This window comes from Rana temporaria, chromosome 1 (genome assembly GCF_905171775.1).
Source record: "Rana temporaria chromosome 1, aRanTem1.1, whole genome shotgun sequence".
Lineage (NCBI taxonomy): Eukaryota > Metazoa > Chordata > Amphibia > Anura > Ranidae > Rana > Rana temporaria.
Window position 1 is genome coordinate 98,782,254 of NC_053489.1, and position 27,942 is coordinate 98,810,195.

At 41.6% G+C, this 27,942-nt stretch overlaps 1 protein-coding gene across 3 annotated transcripts in view; it reads right to left on the reverse strand.

Moving 5' to 3' along the window:
• The window catches only part of IQGAP2 (IQ motif containing GTPase activating protein 2), a 416,293-nt gene that overhangs the window by 18,318 nt on the left and 370,033 nt on the right, over positions 1-27,942 (reverse strand). For all 3 annotated transcript variants that reach the window (XM_040341144.1, XM_040341136.1, XM_040341153.1), the window contains 10 exons: positions 25,150-25,358; positions 23,512-23,661; positions 18,019-18,182; positions 16,725-16,949; positions 13,186-13,326; positions 9,978-10,062; positions 8,725-8,957; positions 6,674-6,806; positions 2,678-2,780; positions 1,386-1,527 (listed from right to left, as the gene is read on the reverse strand). In XM_040341144.1, coding sequence (XP_040197078.1) covers positions 1,386-1,527; positions 2,678-2,780; positions 6,674-6,806; positions 8,725-8,957; positions 9,978-10,062; positions 13,186-13,326; positions 16,725-16,949; positions 18,019-18,182; positions 23,512-23,661; positions 25,150-25,358 — 1,585 coding nt within the window. The remainder of the gene's footprint in view (positions 1-1,385; positions 1,528-2,677; positions 2,781-6,673; positions 6,807-8,724; positions 8,958-9,977; positions 10,063-13,185; positions 13,327-16,724; positions 16,950-18,018; positions 18,183-23,511; positions 23,662-25,149; positions 25,359-27,942) is intronic.

Consider the following 27,942-nt stretch of genomic DNA (forward strand, 5'->3'; position numbering starts at 1 on the left):
CGGTTCTTGGTCTTCCGGCTGTAAACAGCTGATGACTGTGAGTAAGAGGCTCTTTGCTCTGCCCCTCCAATGCTCACTGGATGCTGGACTGTAGGGTAGCAGCTGGCTCAGGCTCTCTGCAGACTATATTGTCAGGATCTAGTGAGAGCCTGGACCAGCTCTATGACGGGAACCTGCTGTCGGCTTAAACCGGGTCACAGGAGCAAAGAACAAGCTGCAATTCTGTGATCCATAGGAGAAGTACAGACAAAAACGTTGGCTATACGTCTCGTTTAACTTGGGCAGCAGGTGATGCACTGGAAAATTCAGACTGATTTTTATTTATTTTTTCTGATGTCAAGAAATCACAAAGCCATTTGTGGATATGAAAGATGAGGAATAATGTTCCTACACATGACATCATTAACACCGGATAATTATGCATAGGAAAACATGTTTGCAATTGTAAACTTTTACTTCATTTTGGCAAGCATTTTGTAGACTTTATCAAGATACCAACTTATAACTTAAACTAAATGAACCGAATATCCAGTTGGCTTATAAAAAGAAAAGTTAGGCTTTTTTTGTACTGGTTTTACGCAACAACAAAAAAAAACACAAAGCAATTGAATGTATATTTTTTTATAATCCGCAGATTAGTCTTGTTTAATATCCAGTGCTAGCGGCAGTGTACTAGGTGGAAATTGCAAAAACCTAAAGCACACGAAATTCTGGAGAGTAAAAACATGGGATCTGATTGGTCACTATAGCTCCTTGCACTATTTTACTGAATGGGCTCAATATTGTAAGATATATTTATAATAACAATACTACCAACAACAACACATTTGTACTACTATCAAACAGCTTAAATTTTTCTATTTCTTACTAGAATCTAAAACTATACAAGCCAAACTTGTCAAAGAATGATTTAATGTTATTCCTTAAGAGATAACATCATAAATCAGTGAGTTTTCTCTGATATTCGTCTGTCTGAAAGAAATATAAATGAATGATTTTGCTTCATTATGCAGGAAAATGAAAATATTAGTAGATAGGACTTCAATTGAAAGTTTCATCTGGCAAGGGAGTTTTTATATTTTGAAAAAAAAAAAAAGGTTCAAAAGTGAATGGAATTTGTCATACGATAATCTAAGTATCATTTTTAAAAACAAATTCTAACATTTGAAACATTTTTTTGTGATGGAGAAGGTCGGCCTGCACACCATGCTTGCAGTTAAGTAGCCCCAGTGAAAGACATATTTGAGATAATCTAAATGTCAGTGGGATAAAATGCAAATAGTTTTCCCAGTTAAATACAATAAAACATATTTAGAAACTATTTTTAAACATCTCTGGTAAGCTGCATAGAGACCACTAAGTTTTTCCCTGAACAAAATACATACTTGATCATCATGCTCTTCATGTCTTGATCCCCACCGTCTTTTAAATCAAACTTGCTTGTTAAAGTAAGGGAAATTTCGGTTTTGGCCAGTTGACCAAGTGCATTTTCCTTATTAGGATCGTGAGAATCAACTGCACCCTCACCTGTTGGAAATTATAGGTACAAATTATTAATATATTAGTATATTGTGTGTGTGTATATACCGGTATACTGTATACATACAGTATTATAAAGCAAAGTGTTCCTGACAATTTTTGTTGGCCATACAGAATTTGCCTTTACATTTAAACATACCAAAACCAGTGGCTCCATTAATCCATTAGGGGCACACGGGCGCCGCCCCCTCTCTCCAGCCACCCTCCTCTATGACTGATGGATAGATTCATGCATAGGCCACCACCGCTACCCCCTCCCTATTCAGACGTCTGCCCCCTTTTCGGACGCCGGGCACCTGAATTACAGCGGCGGGTGTGTTTTTGAAGCACCTGATAAGAGCCATAGCCATAGGGCTCTAATAGGCTGCAAAAAAGGTGAACTCTGAACGCAAAGCATTGCGCTCGTAGTACACCTAGGTGTTTTAGGAAAGCAAATAAATATTCACTTTTCAATCACTGAACCGTCTCTCTGCTAATCAGGTAGCACGGGCTGTTACCCATCACCTGACTGCGATTGGATGGAGGAGGGGGAGGAGACGCATGGGAGGACACAGGAGCCGCTGCAAAGTCCCACAGCTTGGCGCCATCACCCGCTGCCTGACTCGCCACCAAGATGGGGTAAGTGTGGGGGGTCACAGTGGCAGCGTTTCATGGGGGACAGTGGCAGCGTTTCATGGGGCACAGTGGCAGCGTTTCATGGGGCACAGTGGCAGCGTTTCATGGGGCACAGTGGCAGCGTTTCATGGGGCACAGTGGCAGCGTTTCATGGGGCACAGTGGCAGCGTTTCATGGGGCACAGTGGCAGCGTTTCATGGGGCACAGTGGCAGCGTTTCATGGGGCACAGTGGCAGCGTTTCATGGGGCACAGTGGCAGCGTTTCATGGGGCACAGTGGCAGCGTTTCATGGGGCACAGTGAGACTGCAATTGATGTTTTTTCTTAGATTTTTTCAGTTTATTTTGCACCCCCCCAAAAATTTTGAGCACCAGCCGCCACTGATCAGAATGTAACAATGAGACCCTGAATTTAACACAAAGACCTCGGAAACACAGACGAGGAAATGATTTGACAATAATGTGGCTATCAGGTCACAGTGACATGAACATAGTACAGCGCACAGGAAAAAGAAAATGTCTCACCAAGAAAAGACTCCACATCTGGGACTGATCCAAGATCCTCCAACAACTCATGTAAAACGTCATTGTGGTCCGGTGATATTGCATCCTGATGTTCTAAAAGTAGCTACAGTAACAAAAAATGTAATGGAAAAGATGTAAAAATGCTATAACAGTTAATTAGAATTTATTATTAAGATCTAGTCTCAAATATATATGACTGTGGTGGGGACAGCAGACTGTAAGCGCTGTCGGGGGAGGAAAGAATATTGAGTTCTTTCCTGTAAAATATGTTGGGTGTGATGTGAATAGCCTAAAACAAATACAGGGTTGCTTCTTCATAATAACATGTGCAGTATTGCTATGCATCTTCCCCAAGGATTTCAACTGTATATTCACATAGATCACTCCTGTTGTGTGCTTCACCATGATCCCAGATCTATTGGAGCACGATACTGCCTTCTTTTTACTTTTATAGGAATTTTTTCCTGATAAAATATTTTATGGTAATGCGTTTTGAAGATTATTACTTTTACATGTGTGTCGAAAATATGCCAATCTATAAGCCACGAGCAGCACATAGATGCACTCTACAATGTCAGCTCTTTTGTAACTCTTTTGTAGCACCACCTAAAGGTCATATATGGTATTGTGGTTATTTCTCAAATAACATTTTGTAGCTAGTGATTTACAGTTGTTTTCATTAAAAACAAACAAAAACAAACATGTTCTACTTACCCGCTTTGTACAATGGTTTGGGAAAAAGGGGGGGGGGGAGGCGCTATTATACCTTAATGCAGAGAATGCATTAAAGTGATTGTAAAATGATTTAAAATAACAATTAAAAAGGCAAAACATTTTTGTATAGATATAGATTTTGTGCAGAGTGCAGAGCTGTAGGAGGGACCAAGCAGGCTCCACCCACTACAGACTGCCTGCAGAACACAGGGGGCGGAGACAAGACCAGTTACCCTGCACAAGGAGAGAGCAGAAATGAACGGTCTTTATTACAGGAAGTTCCTGCACACAAAGTTTCATGCTGAATTACTACACAGATCTGGAGGACATACACAGAGCACACCAAGATTTATGTAATAATACACATGCTTTCTAGAGTTTAGCTTGAAGACACATAGGCAGTCAGAGCCATTAATTAGCTCAGGGTGTTTATGTGTTTGATTCTCAACAGGGACAACATTCAAATGGAGTTATAAGTTCTCCCTATGTCTGCATGGATGTTCATCCAGGTGCTAAAGTTCTCACTAAACTGACTCTACACTTTCTGGTTTTAGATCTGTGTTATACTATAAGTGTCTTTGTGATCAGACTCTCATGTAATGGCTCTTGGACTCTTTAGAGGACTGTGTAATATCCTGGTTTTGCAAAAATATGGGAAATAACGAAGCTGCTTGGAATAAAGAATGTTTTATGGAAAAACAAACAGGATTTGTGAGTTTCCTTGTCAAAAAATCAAGGCCAGTCCTGTGTCAGAGACCCAATTCCTGTAAAATAAATCGCTGTAAAAAAGGTCGGTACTACAAGCCTTGAACATCTGTTTTGAATATGTGTTATTACCGGTAATTATGGATACCATGGGATCTATTACTAAGTGTCGGAGCAGCCGTGCAATGCTCCAGTGCAGGTCACATCCAAGACTGGAATGAAAACAGTAAAAAGTCGATGTGAGATTAGGAATGAAGACTAATGCTGTAATCTGGATCCTACAGTTCAAAACAATAAATACTGTTACAGAAGGCAATGACATAATGTCAGCAGTCAGTGACCTTCAGTATGTACAGAAATGTGTGTGGGTGAAGTTCTGATATTACAGAAGATATCCAAATCAAAACAAAATTTAAAGCAGTAAAAAACAAAACAAAAATTGAAAAATTGTGAGCAGGCAGATTCTTTACCGAGAAAAGCCATCCTATGGTGATCCGTAAATGCTCACCTCAGTTCCAGCATTATGACTGGTAGATGCCTCACTGGGTGCTGACAGCTTAGCTTGTCCATGGGTTTCTTCCACCTGTGTTTTTACACGTTTTGATTGGTGGGGGAATGACATGATTCCCGCCTACGCACAGGGGAGTCATTTATTTCAGCGCTAATGTAGTGTACCAAGAATAAACGCTGACCTGCACAAGTGCAGGTCCATGCACATTTAATATAAGATTGCAATCAGGCAGGAAAGTTTGTTTTATTGAAGAAGAAACATAGTATATCTCTTCTGAAATAAGCCTGACCTGTTTGAAATTATTTAAATGTAGCTTTAGTTCCCATCCAACAGACTAAATGGAAGTAAACAGGAGGGAGTTTTAACTATATACTCAATAACATGTTACATTAAAGTGATTGTAAACCCGCACATACACCCAGTGAAGTGACTGACTTCAGGTAATACACAGGTGAAACAAATCCTCCTACATAGGTTGTACCCGTTTATCTGCAGTCTTCTTTTCTCTACATGCACAACTTATCTGAGCTTACAGAAAGCAGGGGGCGGGGAGCTGAAATTACACTCTGCAGAGCTCAGTGAGCATAGCTGAGAGCTGATTGGAGGGAAGGGAAACACCCCCTCCACACAGCACATAGGAACAGAGCTGAGGCTGTTAATCACAGGCTGGTTTGCTGGAGTTGCCTCCCCTGTCATCTTTTTTTTTTTTTTTTGGGAGGGGGGGGGTTTTTTTGGGTGTGAGGAAAACATATCAGAAGTGACTCATTCAGAAAGCAGAGAACGAAGCAGCATTCAGAAAAAAACACTTAGTGCTCTTGATTGAGTAGGGGTGCAACGGATCGTGCCCGATCCGCGATCCGAACGGGTCGACCTGTTCGGATCGGAAAAGTATGCTATCCGCGGAACGCACCGCCGCCGCGGCCTTAGGAAAGGCCGCGGCTTCGGCCTAGCTCCGGAGCGGTAGGCCATCTTGGTACACTCGGCGGCGGTGCGCGCTGACGTCATCACCCCTCCCTCTGCTCGTGGATTTTTTCTATTTTGCAAGAGCGCGCTGCGCCGCTGACTGCATGTAACCTGGAGACGGACCGAGTACATCAGTACAGTGAGTTGGCCAATGGCTTAATAGCCATTAGCCAACTCACTGTACTGATGTACTCGGTCTAGTAAAACAGTAACACTGTAATTACCATTTTTGCCACTGTAATAATAGTCATAGCCAACATTGCCCCCACCATAGTAAACAGTAACACTGTGTGTGTAGCCATTTTTCCCACTGTAATCAGTGGGAAAAATGGCTATACACACAGTGTTACTGTTTACTAGTGTGGGGGCAATGTTGGCTATGACTATTATTACAGTGGCAAAAATGACAATTACAGTGTTACTGTTTTACTAGTGTGGGGGCAATGTTGGCTATGGCTATTATTAATAGCCATAGCCAACATTGCACCCACACTAGTAAAACAGTAACACTGTAATTGCCATTTTTCCCACTGTAATGGTCCCAAAATTGTCCGATGTGTCCGCCATAATGTCGCGGTCACGAAAAAAAACGCTGATCGCCGCCATTAGTAGTAAAAAAAAAAAAAATATTAATAAAAATGTAAAAAGACAAAACTTTTGTTTGTCTTTTTTTTTTTTTTTTTTACTGATCCGAAAATGATCCGATCCGTGACTCTTGATCCGAGGATCGATCCGATCCGTGAGTTTTTTGATCCGTTGCACCCCTAGGATTGAGACAAGTACACACTATAGAAGGATATGCACTTTAAATCCAGTCTTCTGAGGAAATCAAGGCAACGCAAACTTCATGCAGATACTTTCCATGGAGAAACAGAACCCAGGCTACAGCACCCTTGCTAATCAGTGCACTACCATGCTAGACTTGGGATCAACTACCACCATATCTGGCAAGGACTGAAAATAGGTAAAATGGGTTTTCCGTTATGTTGTCCTTCCAAGAACTCTTGATGATAAAACAAAAACCTGCTTGTAGGGGTGAAGTAGTTTTCTAGATCAGTCATGCTATAAACATACATATACCGGGAATCACTGTAGCTACTTACTGAATGGGTATTGATGATCTCTTCTATTGAGATGTATATGATAGGCTTGCTTAGCGTCACCAGGTCGGAATACTCATCAATATTGAATTTCTCCTCTGGTTCTGGAACTTCACAAGCAGCTTGAAAGAATTTTCTAAATTAAAAATGTAAATTGTTTGTTATATAAAAATAAATACATCACGTAAAACAAAAAAAATACCATGCTATTTATGCTTGTTGTATCTTTATGCTTAAAGTCAACCTTCAGCATTACCTTTCTGCCTTGTGCAGTTGTACAGGCTTCTCTCCTGTGCTGAAATCAGGTTACATCAAGCATCATTTAGCCCTTCTGCTAGGCTATCTGTCCCTGACCCACCCTCTTTCATTCACTGGATTCAAAATCCTTCAACCAGAGGTTTAGAATCCCATGTAGGCAGGCCCGTATTTACTTCCTTTGCCGCCCCAAGGCCAGGTCCTTCAATGCCCCCCTCCCCACCATCACATGGGGGGGGGGGTGCGACGTGCGGGGGGGGTAAGCGACTTGTGTTAGTGCTTCAATCATTCCGACACCATGTTTGTTATGGTGTCAGGATGATTGAAATGCATTATTTCTATCATTACATTGTAATATAAAATTAAATAGTTCAACTCGCAAAGCAGAATTAGTGGGAGCCCCAAGTGTGTCACCTGCCAACGTCGCTTGTCACCAGATGGGAATGTCACTTGCCACACTGCCTGCCACCAGATGGGGATGTCGCTTGCTACACTGCCTGCCACCAGATGGGGATGTCACTTGTCACGCTACCTGCCACCAGATGGGGATGTCACTTGCCACACTGCCTACCACCACATGGGAATGTCACTTACCACGCTGCCTGCCACCAGATGGGGATGTCACTTGCCATGCTGCCTGCCACCAGATGGGAATGTCACTTGCCACACTGCCTGCTAGCAGAATGGGGTTTGCCACAGTTACCTGGCTGCCACTCAAAAATTACCAGTTTGTCACTAATTGCATGTAAAATGAAGCCCCCCCAGCATTGCAGAGTACTTGCAGCCAGGTACAACGCTGTCAGCCTCTCCTCTCCCACGCGGGGAGACTAGCTGCAGGTGAACCGTGAAACAGAGGCACATGAGCCTTCACGGTCCTGTAAGGGCGGAAGTTGGAACAGCAGTCCGGGCAACGAGAGAAGATTTAATCTCTCTTCACCGCCGCATGGCCCGCACCGTTGAAAAATTACTTGTCTCCTCCGCCGCCCCTGCACACAGTGCCGCCCCGAGGCCTGGCCTTGTTGGCCTTGTGGGAAATCCGGCCCTGCATGTAGGCATTAACATAACTTTCTGCATTCAAGATGTTAAGTACAGCACCCTGCTGGTTTCTCCCACCAGTCATGGTCTGCCTGTATTGCATAGAGAAGCACAAAGGCCTCCTATGACATCACTGGGTCTAAAATAAGGTATGTAATGGGATACTATAGTACAACAAAAATGATCTTGGGTGGGTCACCGTGTGGATATATTCAACAATTTAGATCTCGATAACACTGGAACCCACAGTCAATGACACATGTTGGGGGTTTATTCAGCCATCTTCTCCCCCAAAAAAGAATGTCTGACAGTGCCAACTTCCTAAGTTGCTCTGGGATGCTATGTGGCCAAATTCTGAGAGCAGCAAAGGAAGGGTTTATTGTTGGAAGATTGGAAGATGTGTCCCAATAAACCAGGATAACATACCTTTTCCCATGCCCGTCAATCAAGGCACACTGTGCATGATACAGCCTTCAGAAATCTGCCTCTACCATGAATGGACTAACTGGTTGAGCGCATTCCCTTAGACCAAAGGTTCCCACATCTTCCCTGGTTCTGCGTGTTGTATTTTTTTTATTTATGAGATACGGATTGCTAGTGATTACAAAAGCAGCAATTTTCTAAATGATTTAAGAGTATGACATGGCGTCACTCCATTTCATGCACTCTACACCCAGCTTACAAAATGGTTTCTTACAGCTAAATGCCACAAGGAAAATACTTGTTTTCCTAAACAGAGAATAATATCAGGAAAACATATGTACCTGAACTTCTGGTGGGTCTGAGACAGGTAGTTGTTCATGGAAGACAGGTGAGTATTTTCTCCATCAAATAGCTTATTGGAAGCAGCATGCTGAAGCACTTTGGCAACAGAACCGAGGTTCCTTCTCTGGTCTGGATGAATCTGACCACCAGCTGTCATGTCAATGATGTCAAATCCATCTGGGGCCACTATAGCGGGGTTCATGTACCGGTAATAAAGGAGGTTTCCAACAATCTATGGGAAAAAGGACATCAACAAAGAATAAGAATGTAAAAATAAAGTCCAGTCAACATGGTGGCTCCATGACTGCCAGCGTTGTTTTGCAGTGCTGTGGCCTGAAGAAACAACATTTTTTCAGTTCTATTTTGGCGGTCTTTGATTAATGAATTTTGTTCATGTTGGAAGATATATATGCCAAAATATACCACTCCTAAATTGTGGTTATAAAATAATGTATCAGCCTTGTGGCTGTCCTATAGCAAGTCCTATTCAGAAGGAGAAACAATACAAAACAATGTTTTGTTTAATAGAAAGTTGCTTTTCAAAGTCTTGTGTATCCTTCTAAGGCCTTAAGTACATGGGGCGTACTAAGTGTACACCTGTGAAGGGCTGTGTTTATGCATTGGTGGTCTGTGTAGCCCAGTGCAGCGCATCCCATTGATGTCAATTGGGTCGCAGCTGTGTCAGTGCTCCCAATTCGACATCCATGTGGGGGAGCGTGCCCGTCCCTGAATGGACACTGTGTAGGAGGAGAGGGCACAGTGAGCAGACGAATGCCTCTCATCAGCCTACTGCTGCTCTTTCACGGTCCAGTCAGCAGACAGAGGGTAGAGAGAAGACACTACTGTATTCCTTAAAAGTGGTACCATACACAAGTCTGATGTCTGGCAGGGCTATGAAAACTTGAGAATTGGCAGCCAAAAATACAAATCCTTTGGCTGCTTCCTTATATAATTTAACGTATGTGAATTTAGCGGTTTGTCTAGAGTTAAACTTTAATGGAAGCAACACATTTAGGATAGGAGTCCCTTCAAGCCGTCAGCCTAGTGGTATACCTTTTTTTACGTTTAGGATTTAACAGAATGATTAAATAGCATTGAGAGGAAGGACCATTAAGGCACAAGCACTACTAAGCAGGGAGCACAACCTGCTATTGGCACCATCTAAATCCTGTATAAAAATATGAAGCGCTGCGCAAACTGTTGGCGCTAAATAAATCCTGTATAATAAAAAGGAGCAAGTAAACATACTAACCTTTAATAGTTCATCTTCTGTTGCATCTGGGAATTTTTCATGTAAAGAATTTTTCAGAACCTTGGCCACATACCTCATTCCGTAGCTTTAGAAAGAAAAGTCAGTTTAGTAAGTTATATTTATATTTGAAGGAATTTGAGCTGCAGAGTCTCAGGACTCTTCTGAGCAGCACTGATTGTACAAAGATTCATTATTATAATACAGGCATCGTCATATCTTTTCTACAGGAAAAACTATGCTAGAGGAATCAGCGGATGCATGGTTTCATGTCAGATTATAGGATGGTGGGGAGGGAGCTTGAGGATCACCTCCCTAAATACATTGGGAAAGCAGAGGTCTGTCTAGGCACTTCTGTTCAAAAAGTGCTTGGGATCACATTTGTGTATACTGTATTTGTCTTTAGAATATTAGAGGTTTCTGCACAATCAATTGCATTCATGGCTGTTTTGGGGCAAATCATGGCACTGTGCAAGAAAACTTCCAAGTAGATATTAGGTCTGCTTTGTTTTCTAGCTCCTAGTATATAACCTTCATTATGTATGGTGTATATACATTACATTCCACAATGTTATAATCAAAGCAGTAAATCAGAGACCAAGTGGTGGTGAAAGCCTGAGGTGACAAGTCATACAGTAAATTACTAGTACATAAACAAAATACTACCAGTATCATTAGTACTATTAGTATCATTGTACATACCGTTATATGCCCAGAGTTTCCTTTACAAATATAGTATATTCTCTGATTTTTATGTAGTGTGACTATAAAAGTAAACTACTCGTATCAGAATCTACGGGAACGGAGTCTTAGTTGCCATCTCACAGAAATAAATCACAACAAAATCTTTAGGTAGTTCTGCCAATTGGGTACTTTGACCTAAACAAAGTGCTTGTTACAACTTGTAAATGTTTGTGTAACAAGAATTCTAAAATACACTGATCAGACATAACTTTATGACCACTGACAGCTTAAGCGAATAACACTGAATATCTTGTTACAATGGCATCTGAAAGTCAGCGAGATATATTATGCAGCAAGTAAGCATGATTTCCTGAAGTTGATGAAAAAATGCATATTGTGGTTTGTTGCACATGGGGACACGTAGTTGCAGACCGGTCAGCAGGGCCGGACTTACCCTGGCCCAATAGGGGGCGCCGGGCTCAATCGTGGAAACCCCCCGTTTGCGGCATCCACCTCCCGCAATTTCAAGGCAATCCCCAGTTCGCGGCAATCGCGGCACCCCCCCGCTCAACAACTTTGGCGGATGGATGTATATTCTCGGCAGCCCCCCCCCCCCCCCCCTCAACAACTTCGATGCTCCAGGAGGCCCCTGCACTGCAGCAGTGTAAGCTGCCCCCCCGCAACCAACAACTTTGATCAGTTGGTGGATCCAGCCCCCCTCAACAACTATGAGCGGTTGGCGGCAGTAACAACCCACCCCCCCGCTTCTCTGCTCCAGGGGGCGCCTTAGATTATTAAGCCCAGGGGCCCCCACCACCTTAAGTCCTACCCTGCCCATGCTGAACCGTGTCCACAGCCAAATCAGAACTGGACCACAGAGCAATGGGAGAAGGTGGCCTGGTCTGATGATTCACAATTTCTTTTACATAATGTGGATAGCCAGGTGCATGTATGCGGTTTACCAGAGTAAGAGATAGCACGATGATGCAATATGGGAAGAAGACGAGCTGACGGAGACAGTGTGATGCTTTGGGCAATGTTCTGCTGGGAAAATTTGGATCCAGCAATTCATGTGGATGTTACTTGACACGTTTCACCAACCTAAACATTGTTGCCAACAGAGTACACCTCTTCATGGAAACAGTATTCTCTGATGGAAGTGGACTCTTTCAGCAGAATAATTAGTCCTGCCACACTGCAAAAATGGATTCAAGAACACAACAACCAGTTTGAGGTGTTACGTTGGCCTCCAAATTCTCCAGATCCTATCAAGCATCTGTGATATGCACTGGAAAAACAAATCCAATCCTTGGTTGCCCCACCATGCAACCTACAGGACTTAAATGTTCTTCTACTGATGGATTGGTGCCAGATACCACAGCATACCTTCAGAGGTCTAGCGGTGTCTATGCCTCCATGTGGGTGATCATAAAGTTATGGCTGATTGGTGTGCGTATGTGTATATACACACACACACACACATTGTGTGTATGTATGTATTTATATTTCTATAATATATATATATATATATATATATATATATTTCTATAATATATATATATATATATATATACATACACACACGTTTAAACCTTCTTTCCAATGTAAGACACACTTCTTTTTCCATGCTGTGTACCGTTGCCCAATTAATTTATTTTAAATATAGGGAGATATTTGAAAACTTCTCTTGCACTTAGCAGCAAAAGACAATGGAAAAGATAGATAATCTTTTTCTAACTATACAAAAGTATACACACACACACACACACACACACACACACACACACACACACACACACACACACACACAGGTAAGTATAAATCTATACATGAGGCAGAGTACTGAATATGACAGTCAAATTGATTTTTGCACATTGCACTGTTTTGGGGTAGATGCTGATGGGGTTTTGTATTTCTGCACCTAATTAACATTTAAAGTGGAAATGCAAGTGAAATACAAGTCTGCAGCTAAAAATTGTTTTTTGTCCTGTGGTTGAAGTTGCAATGAGCTTGCTAGTTGCTGTGGACAAGGCCAACCCTACGGAGAATTTTGTGCTACTTTAAAAGATTCTAGAATGCAGCCAGCACAGATTCAACATGATACTCTACTTGTATATATGATGGGACCTGAGACACTAAGCCAGGGTTGCCAACCGCCAGTAAATTTACCGACAGTTGTAAAAATCAGATTTTTTTACAACTGCCAGTAAATATCAGGGGCTGTTGACTTTTTAAGTGTAAATCAAGCAAAATACCTTTTTATAGGTATTGTCAGTATGTTCATATCATGTTTATATTGTTCAAATATTCACGGTGTTAGTTTTCAAAAGGAGTTCTGTAATTTCTCAGGCTGCCAGTAAATTTCCTAGGTTTTGTCAGTAAAAAATGCTGCGGGAGGCTGGCAACCCTTCACTAAGCCGGTGAAAGGGTTCTCTGATAACAAAGGCTAATTTAGAGCAAGCACACACTTTTGTGTAGTTCTGCATTTGAACACAAAGCCCATCTTGCAAACTCAGAGACAACTCACGGCATAAGTTCCATAGATGAGATTATGGACTGGAGAACTTTATCGGTCACAGTACGTAAGCTTTGTATTGAGGATTCCAGTCTGTTAATCACTTCAGGGTGAGATAGTGCCTGCTCCGTTGTCACATCATAGGGCAGCTTACTGCAAATAAAAATAGAGATATTAATTTTTTTAAAGATCAACTAGAGTCACTCAGCATACTGCTACTCAGGAAAAGTAAAGCCGCCACGTTTCATGTGACAGGTTCTCTTAATGAAACTCTCTTTTCTGCTGTTACTCACCTTTGCTGCTCTCTTCGACCCTTGTAGATAATATCATTTTTACAGGGAATAAAATAAACCTTTCCCCAGATCTCCAAGATGCAGTGCTCTTCACCTGAGAAGCCACTTACCATGATTGAACATTGTCATTTAGGGCTCATTTACACTTGCTTCCACTTTACCACACATCAAAAATGCCTACTGCTTCAACATGCTTTTTTTTATGTGTTTTTGATGCTTCTGTGTTGCTTCAATGATGCTTTAAAGGGGTTGTAAACCCTCCTGTTTTTCCACCTTAATGCATCCTGCTACAATTAATTATCCTATTAAGGTGAAAAAACTTCTGGCAGTCACCGCCCCCCCAACCCCCCCCCCCATTTTACTTACTTGAAACATGGAATGTCCCACGGCGAGAACGCACCCTCTCTCTCGGCTCTTGATTGGATAGATTGATAGCAGTGCAGCCATTGGCTCCCGCTGTCAATCAAATCCAATGACGCGGGCGGGCCAGATTCCTACATTCGGGGGCTATGGATGCAACATGCTGGACACAGGAGCGCGCTCGCAAGGTAACCCCCCAAGAGACCCCAGAAGAAGGCGTTTGGGGTTCACTCTATGCAAAATGAACTGCACAGTGGAAATAAGTATGATATGCTTTTTTTTTTTTATTTATTCAAACCTTTAGTATTACTTTAATGAAGCTTGGCAGAGGCCCTTTGTGTGTTTATGTGTGTGTGTGTGTGTGTGTGTGTTAGAAATCTCATACCTGCAGTACCTCTAAAACAAAGTGCAGCTAAAGCCTCTCAAAAGCTCCAGGTTCTTTAAGCAAGCTTTAATTTAGAATTCTATGGAGGCTTTGAAGATGATTTGAAGCACCACTAAAGTGACATGGGGTATCAATTTTGAAGTGAAGCAAAGCAAAGGAAAAGCAAGGTGTAAACAGGACTGTAAGCCAACCATTTTATTTAGTGAATGGAGCTTCGACTGGCGTTCAGAGAGCTTTAACAAAGCGCGTCCAAAGCCGTGCTTTGAAGCAAGTGTAAATGAGCCCGGCTGTGAAATGAGGTTTATATATAAACTATACTGTGTCTACTGTTCTCTGAACATTTGCTACCAGAAACAATTGCGTCTTTTTGCGACACAGTCTGTACTGTAAAACTACCCTTCACAATTCAGAGCTGCATCAATAAATATGGGTATTGTCAGCTAAAAGGACATTGTATCGTGTGTGTCAGTAAGGTCATTTCATGCAAGCATGTTCTAAAACTTCCCAGCAGAGTGCTGTTATGGGAAACTGAAGTTCCAGTGTGTTTTAATTTGATTAAATTGATTATAAATCTGAGTCACTTCCGCATGTCGCTTTGGTAAACAAGTCAGAAAATGACCCAAAGCTGGACTCCAGACTTACTGCATTCCACAGGCAAAATAGTGTCCTTAAAATGTATACAAACCCCAAGAATAAACGTCTTTTTGCTAGCTTTTGGCCTTTTAAAGATGAAATTAAAGTGTTTTGATATAACTATTCAGGAGAAATAAAAGTGACTTCCTGTACCTTCTGCCTGTGCTGCACCTCTCACTACAGTAAAGAAAGGGAGAGGAAAGGTAATATAGTCCTGTCCTAGGGTTCATCCATAAATTCAGTAACATGAGTAAGTGTTGTCACCCTTGGACAGAAGTGTGTTACTGGCAGTATCACCAGGTAAAAAGTACGACGTAAAAAATTCAAAATTCGACGTGGGAACGATGGCCATACTTAACATTGAGTATAGCAGGGGTAACTATACGCCGAAAAAAGCCTTACGGAAACAACGTAAAAAAATGCGCCGGCCGGACGTACGTTCGTGGATCGCCGTATCTAGCTAATTTGCATACTCGACGCGGAAATAGACGGAAACGCCACCTAGCGGCCAGCGTAAACATGCACTTTAGATCCGACGGTGTACTAAGACGTACGCCAGTCAGATCTAGCCTAGCTTCAGGCGTATCTTGTTTTGTGGATACAATAGAAAGATACGCCGGAGCAAACTATCAGTTACGCGGCGTATCAATAGATACGCCGACGTAACTGCTTCGTGGATCTGGCCCTATATGTTTGGGTTTCCGGTGTTGGCCCAGGTCAAACATTTGCATCGGGGATATAACAAACCTGGATACACAACTACTGGCTCATTATCACCTATTTCCCAAAATACACAACTCGCACAAGGCTGCGCTTTTTCGGGCTATGCATACTGGATACAAATACTACAATTTCACATCTAATAACTGGATGCTCACTGCACTTGTCTGATGAGAAACACCATCAAGGTAATATGTAACTATGTTACTTGCCATGTCATAACAGGTGAGATTGAAAAAAAAGACACGTCCAACCTATGTGTGTAATTATATGTCAGTATTACATTGTATATCCCTGTATGTTGTGGTCGTTCAGGTGCTTATCTAATAGTTTCTTGAAGTAACACTGTACAAGTCACGTCAAAAATGGCTTCCAAGAAGCGTAATAATGACACTATACCTTTCCTTTAAAGCAGACTTGTACTAACCAACCAAAGACAGACAATGCTTTGTCTATAAATCCAGAAGTGGTAAAAGTAACACTAAAGTGAATTCCTTTACTGAAAAAAAACAAAAACAAACAGCTTGCAATGGGGGCACCCAAGTTGGCTCGTTCCCGAGCCACGGCTCTGCGTGTTGTTGGCTCGCTGTTGTCTCAGCCAATGAGAATGGAGGGCTTAGTTCTCGTGCACATCACTGGATAGAGATGGGACTCAGGTAAGTATTGGGTGGGGGCTGATGGACTCCTGCACAAAAAAGTCACACAATCACACAGCATATGTGTGTCAGGGAAGTATCATAATTGTCTTTACTACTTTTCATGTCCGCAAAGGTCAGCAGCTTGCATGCTTCCCTCATGACAGGTTTTCTTTTAAATGGGTTCTAAAAGGCAGAATGTTTTCTACCTTAATGCATTCTATGCTAGCTAGAGGCATGCCAGCTATTGGGGCCACTTGGCAGGGGACTCAAAAGAAGAGGAACCATTACACAGAGCAAAAAAGAATAACATGTTTGTTATTTATTTTAAAAAAATCACAGGTGAAGTGGTCTTGATCCAGCTTAAAATGGCAGGTGATATGGAAATAAGAAAAGAAGGAAAAAAAGAAGGCAAGGAAAGTGGCCAGGCAGAAAAGGCTTCTATGGAGCCAAGCATTCCTCCAAAATGTAAAGAACATTCCAGTCTCATTTTATTATTATTCCAATATAACACAGAACTCTTACCTTGCTTCTCCAGTGGCTGTTTCCAGCTGATTCACCCAAGCCTTGTATACGTCAACTGGACTAGTGTTAATAATGAGTGACTTGTCTTCTATGATTTCTTTCACTACAGGTGCCAGCAGCTGGCGTAGGGTGTTCTGTCCTCGGGCACCTCTGTTGAAGCTGACCACCATCTTTATCACTGTTGGATTTCCAGTCACTATATCTTGTATTTGGTCAACTTTTGACCTGTGAAGTCACGCAGAAAAAAAATCTTTAGCTTAATGTATAAATGTATCTTGTATTAACCAGTTCCCTACCCAACCATAGTAATAAGACGACGGCAGTAACCGTCTCTCCCTCCGGGTGGACGTCATATGAGGTCCTATTCTTCGCGGCCACTAGGGGATGAGTGACCCGATGTGTGGCATCGCTCACGACTTGATGCGCCTGCCCGGCGGCTGCGATGTTCGCCAGGCACCCGCGATTGCCGGCGATCACGGCAGGAGTGTGGATCTGTGTGTGTAAACACACAGATCCACCTCCTGTCAGAGGTGAGGCGACCGATGTGTGTTCCCAGTACAGAGGAACACAGATCGGTCTCCTCCCCTTGTGTGTCCCCCTCCCCCTACAGTTAGAATCACTCTCAGGGAACATAATAACCCTTTTAGGGCCCCCTGGTGTTAACCCCTTCCCTGCCAGTCACATGTATACAGTAATCATTGCAGTTTTATAGCACTAATCGCTGTATAAATGTGAATGGTCCCAAAAACATGTCAAAAGTGTCCGATATGTCTGCCGCAATGTCACGGTCACAATAAAAATCGCAGATCGCCACCATTACTAGTAAAAAAAAATGCCATAAATCTATCCCCTATTTTGAAGACGTTATAACATTTGCGCAAATCAAATTAATATACACTATTATTGTGATTTTTTTTACCAAAAATATGTAGAAGAATACGTAAACGGAGGAAATTATTATTTTTTTTTTTTTTAATTGTGATATTTATTAAATCAAAAAGTAAAAAACGTGTTTTTTTCAAAATTGTTGCTCTTCTTTTGTTTATAGCACAAAAAATAAATACCGCAGAGATGATTAAATACCAAACGAAAGCTCTATTTGTGGGAAAAAAAAAAAATGTAATTTGGTACAGTGTTGCATGTCCGCGCAATTGTCATTCAAAGTGCGACAGCGCTGAAAACAAAAAATTGGTCTGGGCAGGAAGGGGGTGAAAATGCCCTGTATGGAAGTGGTTAAAGTAGAATACTTATGAAGAAGGTGGCATCATTGTATACAGATAACAAGCACACTTACTTGATTTCTTCCTGCAGAGCAGTCTCAAAGAGTTTCAGCAGAAGGTATTCTTCCCGTTGATTAGATGCATAATTATAGAGTGTGAAGATCACAGTGTCCATAAACTTAGTGGACTTGTTTTGAGGCATTTGGAAAATCAGCTTGGCCAAGTATGATGGGTTAGTCTGGAAAGTGAAACCGTATCATGAGACATACTGATTATATATATATAGGAGAATCTCTAAAACTAGATACAGTACTGTGTACAGGAGGAGGATGAAGAGATAAATTAAATGGTTTCCGGTGTCACGAATGTCACGTGCAACACATTACAAATCCCAACCAATCATAGCTTTTATTAGCACGACACAAAACTACTCACATTACATATTATGACACTAATTACATCATTCCCACAACCTGGCACCAGACACATTTGTTGAGTTCAGAAAAGTGAAGATATACTTACTAGGATACCTTATAACCAAGCAATTATATTTTACAATTAATTCAATATATATATGAATTATATATGGCCGGTTTTAAATAAATTATTTCAAAGGGACATATATAAGAGGCGCTGGGACATTAACATTTACTTGTTCAGAACATTTGGGGGAAACAAATTATTTGGCAAGCTTACAAACTCTAGTGAAGTCGCTGACATGAAACAAGGAAACCTTTAATGGGTACCAAGAATTTGACTTAAAGCAAAGACAAACCAGTGAGGGCCAGACCAAATGGTAATAGAGTCCAAATTACTTTAGTGATTATTAGTGAGAACACCTAAAACATTCAACGAGGGTCGGGGGTCAAGCCACTTCCTTTTCATCAAGGCTTAATATCAAGTCAGAGGTAAAGTGGTTAGAACGGCTCAAAGTTTACCTTCATGCATGAAGGCAAAAAAATTTTGTGTGGCAGTCCATCAGCCCCCACCCAATACTTACCTGAGCCCCATCTCTATCCAGCGATGTGCACGAGAACTAAGCAATCCATTCTCATTGGCTGAGACAACAGCGAGCCAACGACACTCAGAGCTTTCAGTTATTCACTATATCAATTTGGACTTTTTCACCATTTAGTCTTCCTCCTGGTTGTCTATACGTAAAAAAAAAAAAAAAAAACTATATCCATTTAGAAGAGATCTAATAAAATGGTCCCGGTCTCTCCCAAAAGGTATTAGAATCTTCGATTTCTTCCATGGGAACAAATGTACTAAATAAAAATGATAGCAGCTGCCCGGGATATCTTTTGACCACCAAAATAGATGTGTAGAAAAACTAGTAAACCAATTGGTGGTATACATTTTTGTATGCATGTCCCCCGTGCTTTGCAGCTGCTATCATTATAGACGTTGTCTTTTTTCTTAAGGCCAGGTGACAGTGGTGGGTAATTTTACCAACTATTGTTTTTTGATAGATTTGTAATAAAACCCATGTTTTAAGCTGCACGGTCCAACTGTGACTTTCTTTATTGGGGGGCTGTACCCCACAATCCTTCGCTTATCTATATGTACATGAGAATATAAATACTGTAAATCCCCATGCACACAGGGCGTTTTTGCAGCTGCTTTTACCAGTGTCTAAGTTTTTTTTTTTTTGCAGCTTAAAAATGTCTCTCCATGTTATTCTATGGCCTTATGCACACACAGGCTTTTAGGAGCTGTAAGTGGCATAGGCATTTTCAAGCTGCAAAAAAACCCTCCCAAGGCCAGCCCATTCTGAGAAGCGGCTTTACAGCTGAAAAAAGCCTGACGCTTCTAAACGCGGCTTAACGCTGGATGCAGCGTTAAGCGTTTTATTTTTTTTTGACATGTCAAAATTATTAGTTTCCTATGAGAGCCCAGTGATTTGAACAGAAGTCGAATCCAAGTCGGATCATCATGATCCGACTTGTGGTGCGACTGGTGCTATAAGAATCTTGAAGGGGAGCCCTATGCCAAAATGAAAAAAAAAGACAACGTGGGGGCTCCACCACCAAGTTCCAAACCAGGCCCTTTGGTCTTGTGTGGATCTGGAATAAGCACCCATGCCAAAATGTGAAAAAACAAACAAACAGCTCCCCCCCCCCCCAAAAGACCAGACCACACGCCCTCAACATTATGGGGACAAGGCCCTATTCCCCACAACCCTGGGCAGAGGGTTGTAGGGGTCTGTGGGCAGGGGGCTTATCGGAATCTGGAAGCCCCCTTTAAAAAGGGGGCCCCTAGATCCTGACCCCCCACCCTTTGTAAATGAGAAGGGGTACATTGTACTCGCTGTTGCGTTAGCTACGGCATGTGCATTACTTATATAGCCATGTGACATGGCCATCTGTTGATGTCATCTGGAGACCCCGTCCCTTATGATGTCACTGCCTGAGGCATGATGGGTGAGGTCACAAGGGGGTAGGGTCTTCAGATGTTGTGACTAAATGGCCACGCTACATGGCTATCCAAGTAATGGCACACGCCATAGCCAACAGTGGGAGCTAGCGTCGGAAAGAAGAACTGCAGAAAGAAGAACCAAAGGAAGAAGAGAGCGGAGGGAGAAGAACCAGAGGGAGAAGATATAAGCGGAGGAGGGAGAAGAGTCAGAGGGATAAGACATCAGCAGGGGAGGGAGAAGAACTGGAGGGAGACGACATCAGCGGAGAGGGGAGAAGGCACGTTGGAGGACTTTATCAAAAACATGTGTACTGTTTTTATAAATTTTTTATACTTTTTTGGGTGAATGTATGTACCCCATACTAATCCACATAGGGTGGGGTGGCCGGGATCTGGGGGCCCCCTACTTAAAGGGGGATTCCAGATTCCGATAAGCCCCCTGCCCGCAGACCCCTACAGCCACCGCCCAGGGTTGTGGGAAGAGGCCCTTGTCCCCATAAACAAGGGGTAAACATGGAAATGAAGGCACAGAGCCCCCCACCAGTAGCACCCACTCCCCCACATTGAGGACGTGTGGCCTGGTATAGTCCCAGGAGGGGAGGGGGGTGCTTGCCCTTCTTTGTTTCCCATTTTGGAGTGGGGTTCCCATTTAAGATCTATACCAGATTTAGAGGGCCTGGTATCCATTCTGGGGGGGGGGGGCACTTTTTTTTTTTCATTTTGGCATGGGGTTCCCCTTCAGAGAATGATCCGACTTGGATGCGACTTCTATTCAAATCAATGGGCTGAAAGTCGGATCGGTTAAGACGGCTCTCAAAGGGGACCATTGAATTTGAATAGAGGCAGAGAAACGCTGCTAAAAGCCAACGCGGCTAAACGCACATTAACACCAATGCAAAAAATGAAAAGCCTGTTTTTACGGCCGCATTTGCCTGGATTTGGTAGTGGCTTTGCAGCTAATTTTTTCTAACGCCCTGTGTGCATGAGGCCTTAGTGTTATACAATCTGCAGGCAAGGCATAGGTCAGTGAATGTGAAGTGTGTACTTGGGGAGACCCTCCATATAATATATACAGTAGCTTCTGTTTGTATGATCAAGACGTCAGCACCAAATATGGGAACACCACTACCTACTAAAAGCCTTTCATTGCTGGAAAAGCCTGTCTCGTGCATGCATTGCTATATCATTTAAAAATGCCCAAACACTGGAATTTTACTTAAAATGATTTAAAAAAAATTGCCTCTAGTTATTTTTAGCATTTTCCAAAGAGATTACATGGGCTTTTAAAATTGTAGAAATGGGAACAGAGGCCATCGCTTCACTCTAAGGGAGCTGCCTCCGGGTGCTAATCATACAAGATCTCGGATCATTTATTGACATTATGTTTATAACAAATGTTTTAATATTATGTGTGCTTACTCACAAATTTTATGTATACCTATAGTCCAGTTGCTATAAATTTTATGTTATCACCATATCTAGTGCCGCTGTTCACCCCTGTTTTAAAACTGTAATTTGGATAAAAGTGAAAGATCAACTTTAAGATAAAGCTTTCAGCAGCGAATTTCCATCAGCTTTATTCTTATGAAAAAATATGTGGTTGGGGTAAAGGAAGACTGGCAAGGCGTAAAAGGTGGACATTTGTTGCTGGGAAAATTCACACACAAATTAGCTTTTTCTTTCTTTATTCCATTTTTTTTAAGTGTACAGTATGTGAAGTCAAAATGTTTTGGCTTTGTTTTGGATTGAGTATGGAAGGACTGAAACCCCTGTCAGTTTTCTGTCTATGATCCTTTGAAGAAAGTCCCCTTTCACTTCCAGTCCTGCAGACCAACAGCAAAATAGGAGTTCTCATCAAAGAGAGGGAAATTACCCTTTTATACTGTTACAGGAACAGGTGTCCCTGATGAAAGAATTTCCCACCATTCTCTTGTAATGCTCACAAAGACAAACAAACAGAGAGGGAATGTACCCAGTGGACATACAGACCCCCAATAAAAACCTGATGGAGGCTTTAACTCTTAAGTCCCATACACACTATGAGTTTTCCTGCAGGTTTTTCTCCTCAGATTTACCAAAACCATCTAATATGAGGTCAAACCTCAAGAGTTTCAATTTGTATGCAATCAGGCAGGCCCTTGCACTACATGGTTTTGGTAAACCCGAAGAGAAAAACCTGCAGGAAAACTGATAGTGTGTATGGGACTTTACACTATCAACAATTGAAAAGAAAAATGTTGGATCTAAATATGATTAAAGAAGCAATAACCCCCCCACCCCCAGTTTTTACCAAATGATCTAGTCAGTAATGCACTTTATTAGTGTGCCTCCATTCTGGATGAAGGAGCAACAGATACCTCTGGACAGCAGCATTGCCAGTATGGGGGGAGGGAGTGTTAGATGGACTAGCAGATTTAGATACACTAATAAATGTATGCCAAACTCTAGCTAACACTTTTTAGGCAGTTTCAGCAAATGTGTTTTTTTCCTTTTGGGATAAAGGTTTTAGATAAATGAACAGCAGCTGATCACTTTAAGCACTCCTGTAAGTGTTAAATAGTTTGTCTCAACCCTCTAACTGCTACCAGATCACTAGAAAAAAAAATAAAAAAATAAAACATATGCAGCCATCATATGTAAAAATTAGTAAGGGTCCTTTTCACATGTGCGGACCGTTCGTCCGTTTTTTCATACGTCCGTTTATGGACTGCAATGCTTTCCAATGGGATAGCGTACGTTAGCGGATGAGCATCCGCTAACGTCTGTTAACATCCGTCTCCGTTAAGCTCCGTTTTTTTGAACGGAAGAAAACCCTATTTTTCTTCTGTCAAAAAAACGGAACGGACGAAAAACGGATGTTAGCGGACGATCCGTTTAACATCCGATCCGCTAACATCCGTTTTTCATCAAAATATGTAATAAAAATAAAGTTCTAACAAAAAAAAAAAAACGGATGAAAAACGGATGAAAAAACGGATCAACTGATGATAAAAAACTGATCTAAAAAACGGTCCGCACGTGTGAAAGGACCCTAAGATTTTATTTAATAAATGTTCGCTTTTGGGTTTGGTGCCGCTTTATAAATGTAAATCATCTTCAGTGAAATGTATTTATTATATATATATATATATATATATATACACACATACCTGCAGGAGATAGAAAAGATGCTGGTAGGCTTCCAGCTTTTTCCTTTTCTCCTTACTTAGCCCTTTAATGCCTTGTTTATCCACCGTCAGCATCTCTTCCACTTGATCTTTGCTCTTCTTGTTCAGTTTCTTGCTGTGAGACACAACATCCTGCAGAGGAAAACACATTGATATTAAACAACATCCTGTGATATAAATTGAATGCGGATTTTCCCTGTGACCTGTATGGCCAACATTCAAGAAATGACACATTTCCTTTCCCAAATAAACAAATCCTTTCTTACACTTTCATTTCTCTTGTGCTTCATTTGCACAGGAGTGTTGCCATGCTGCGAATCCCATTGGCGGGAATCTCCTGATTTCTGCTGTTGGGATTGATAGCTGCGTCCCCCGAGCCTATACACGGCAATGACAGGCTGTAGGCAGCTGAAGACAACCTGTCATTGCAGTGTCATATGACGTTCTTGTGCAGGAATTGGTTAAAATTGAACAAACCTTCTCAAAACACAAAATGTGAACAACTACGACCTAGTGTACAGTTCACCTTTCAGTAAAAAGTACTGAATGCACATATTTTTGCAGGCAAAACTAAGTGCATTTATTATTTTTTCCCCAGGATGCTGCAAAGCATTGCTCCTGCAACCAGCAGATCATGGGTACAATGTTGGGCTCCTGCAGACAAGTCCTTCAGCTTTCTGTTCATACCTCTGTACATGCTTTGTGTTTGAAGGCTGGAGGACTTGTGAATGGACTAGGAGCTCTTGTAGTTTCTTCTTTCACAGATCTCTGTGAATGAATGACATGGCGGTGTGGGTAGAACCCTGCAAATTCACACGGATTTGTAATGTGGCAGCGGTTGTGGGGGAGAAAAACTCCTGCCTGCTGTCACTTGGGGGAGGTGTGTGTGTATGGGGAGGGGGGGATAGATATGTTCTGTTACATCCTAAATTAGGAGGGGAACTCCTAACATATTCCAAAACGTGAATTTATTCTTTAACCCGTTCGCTGCCAGCAAGGCCGCCATCAGGAATTATGGGGCCCCTTACACCACTTCAGGCATGGGCCCTCTGAAGCAGAGAACCGGGGTGGGGGGGTGCTGCCGCCTCGGGTGGCTGCTGTGAATTGAGAAGCGGGGGGGTACCCCGCCTGTACCCCCTGATGGCGGCCCTGGCTGCCAGAGACGTTTTTGCATTTATTTGCTGGGATACATTGCGTCACACTGCTTTCATCTGACAGTCTGTGATACCCCTACTGCTGTTTAAATTGCTATAGTTGGTTTTCTTGTGGTGGTGGGGGGGATATTAGGACAACTATAAGGCTGACTACTTCAATTTAAACACATGCTGGGACCAGAAGCTAAAGCAATAGGAACAGACAGTGAATACTGCATATTATAATTACTAAAGAAGGCACCGTACATTAAATTTACCTGGAGGTCTTCTTGAACTACAGAACCATTTTCTTCACCTTCTCTGATCAGGCAACTGCAAGCAATGCTTTGAAGTACATATTCAGGCTGACTGGTGTTTATAAAAACATTACCAAAGAAAAGCAATCACGTCTGCTCTACTTCCTGCACTCTTTAGGAAGGCCATCCTGTTTCTTATGCTTGCCAAAAACATATACAGAAATGCTAACCTGTAAAGTGATCCTATTCTTCACCAGCAAGCCTATTTTGATATCCATGAGGTTGAGATCTTTTTCCAGCTGCTGGTTTGACCTAATTTTTGTCACCACTTCTTCTCGTAACCTGGTCACTTCCAACTCCTCCTGAAAGTCCAAGTCACTCTGGTCCAGGAGATGGACGAACTTTCTGACCACATTAAGAGGGGGGTTTTCTGAGCAAACTGCAATGAAACGTAAAAGAATAGATACATCAATAGATTTAATCTACAAATAAATGGCAGGTGATCTAGTTACAGATCATAAACGTTGCGTGTTAAACAATACCAAAAGATGAGGCCTGGATTTATATCACAGGAGACTCTACTAGTATACCGAACGTTGTTTTACATGTGGCTTCTTAGAGTATTGTAAGACTAATGCCATATAAAAGATTGCATACATAAAAAAAAAGAAAAAAAATTCAATTAAATCACACACATTATTACCCTACAAAATACAAATGAAAATGTTTAATCCTTTAACATTGCTTTCTTTTCAATTTAGCCTAAAATACAAAACACATGGCTGAAGATAACTGAAAAAATCTCAATGCAATATACTTTTAAATGCTTCTCTTGCACAAATTAATAGTCATTATTTATACGTTTCCAAATGGGAGAAAGACCTTCAGTGCACTAAAAACAGGAATGATTGGCTACAAATTTGGTCTACAATGGCCTCCTACTCTACGAATGTAACCACAACTGATTAGTGCATCTTCACCCATCTCTTCTTGGCACATACCATCATAGGTGCCCTGCCTTAGAAGATATTTTGCACAACCTCCAGGTCTCACCAAGTCCCAATTCAAATTAGCGACCTATATTCTATTAGCCGCAAAAGTGACTATAGCATAAGCTTGGAAAAAGCAGTTTGCTTACTTTGCCGAAGTTTGCCGACATGTCAATGCCTTCTTTATGAATGAAAAACTTACCAGTGTTCTTTTACACACATAAGAAGTTCTCTACAGTATGGGCTCTGTGGATACAATTTGCCTGTCCTTCGATCCCCATGTTATTCATCCCTAGAAGCACTGAGTCTAAGGTCCCGTACACACGGTCGGTTTGGTCCAATGAGAATGAACCGAAGTTCATTTTCATCGGACCAAACCGACCGTGTGTATAGGCTATCGGTCTGTTTTGCGTCGGTCCAAAATTTTAAAACATGCTTCAAAACCGAACCGATGGACCACTGCCCCATCGGACCAAACCGATGGTTAGTACAGAAAAGCATTGGTTCAAAACCTGCGCATGCTCAGAATCAAGTCGACGCATGCTTGGAAGCATTGAACTTCGTTTTATTCAGCACGTCGTGTGTTTTACGTCACCACGTTCTGACCCGATCGGATTTTGAACTGATGGTGTGTACACACATGAGACCATCAGGCCACTTCAGCGGTGAACCGATGAAAACGGTCTGTCGGACCATTCTCATCGATTTTGTCCGACCGTGTGTACGGGGCCTTATAGTCCTGGCTTGGGTGTCTTCAATGTGTGCTTTCCCCTCCCTCACTTTAAAGGGATTTTTACCCCCTCTGATACCTCCTTATATTTCCCTACTGCAGAGACTTTTTCTCTTGTCTCTATCTTGAAGCAGACTCCATTTTCCACTTGGATTTAGCAATACATCCTGGGCAGTGTCATACTAGCTTACTTACAGACTCCTTGAAGGACAGCTACGGACCACCTTTGCATTACTAGCTTACTATTTGTAACACTATTCTTACACTTAAATATGGACTTATGTTATTGGTGGCTACAGCTCTGGTAACCTAAAGTGTATTTTCTATATCCATACATTTCTTCATGCTACAACTTGTACTTTGAAATACTTCAACAAAATGTTATTGAAAGTAAACAAATCTCTATTCATGGTTTGATCTTCAGCAGATAAAATCAAGATTCATAAAACATGTGTGGGCACAACTGAATATTAAGGGTGAAGTTATTAATTTTCACCCAAGATTCACACATTTTTCTTTTATACATTCTTTACTCTCCTTTTGTTTTTTAAAATACAGAGGAAAACACGTTTAAAAGGAAAATATAAAAACAGCATAGGTACATTGCAATACATTAGCTGCAAACTGAGCTGTAAAAATCAATAGACTGTTTTTGAATTTAATTGGGAAATCATGTGAATCTTAGATTATATTTGTATGAATCATGGGTGAAAGGTTTTTTAGATAGATCCCGTACTATAATACCACTGGGTGAATCTGCCAATAAGGCCAAGAGAGGCAAGTAAGAGGATTAGTTGCAGACAGCATCCTGTTCAGTTTTTGCTCTGTTAACCACTTAAGCCCCAGACCATTTTGCTGGTCAAAGACCTTGCCACTTTTTGCACTGCGTCCCATTAACTGACAATTGCGTGGTCGTGCGACTTAGCTCCCAAACAAAATTTACGTCCTTTTCCCCCCACATATAGAGCTTTCTTTTGGTGATATTTGATCACCTCTAATTTTTTATTTTATGCGCTATAAACAAAAATAGAGCGACAATTTTGAAAAAAATTCAATATTTTTTACTTTTTGCTATAATAAATATCCCCAAAAAATATATAAACATTTTTTTCCCCCTCAGTTTAGGCCGATACATATTCTTCTACATTTTTTTTTTTTTTTTTTTTTTTTTTACCAAAAATAACGCAATAAGCGTATATTGATTGGTTTGCGCAAGTTATAGCGTCTACAAAATAGGGGATAAAATTTTGCCATTTTTATTATTATATTTTTACTAGTAATGGCGGCGATCTGCGATTTTTATC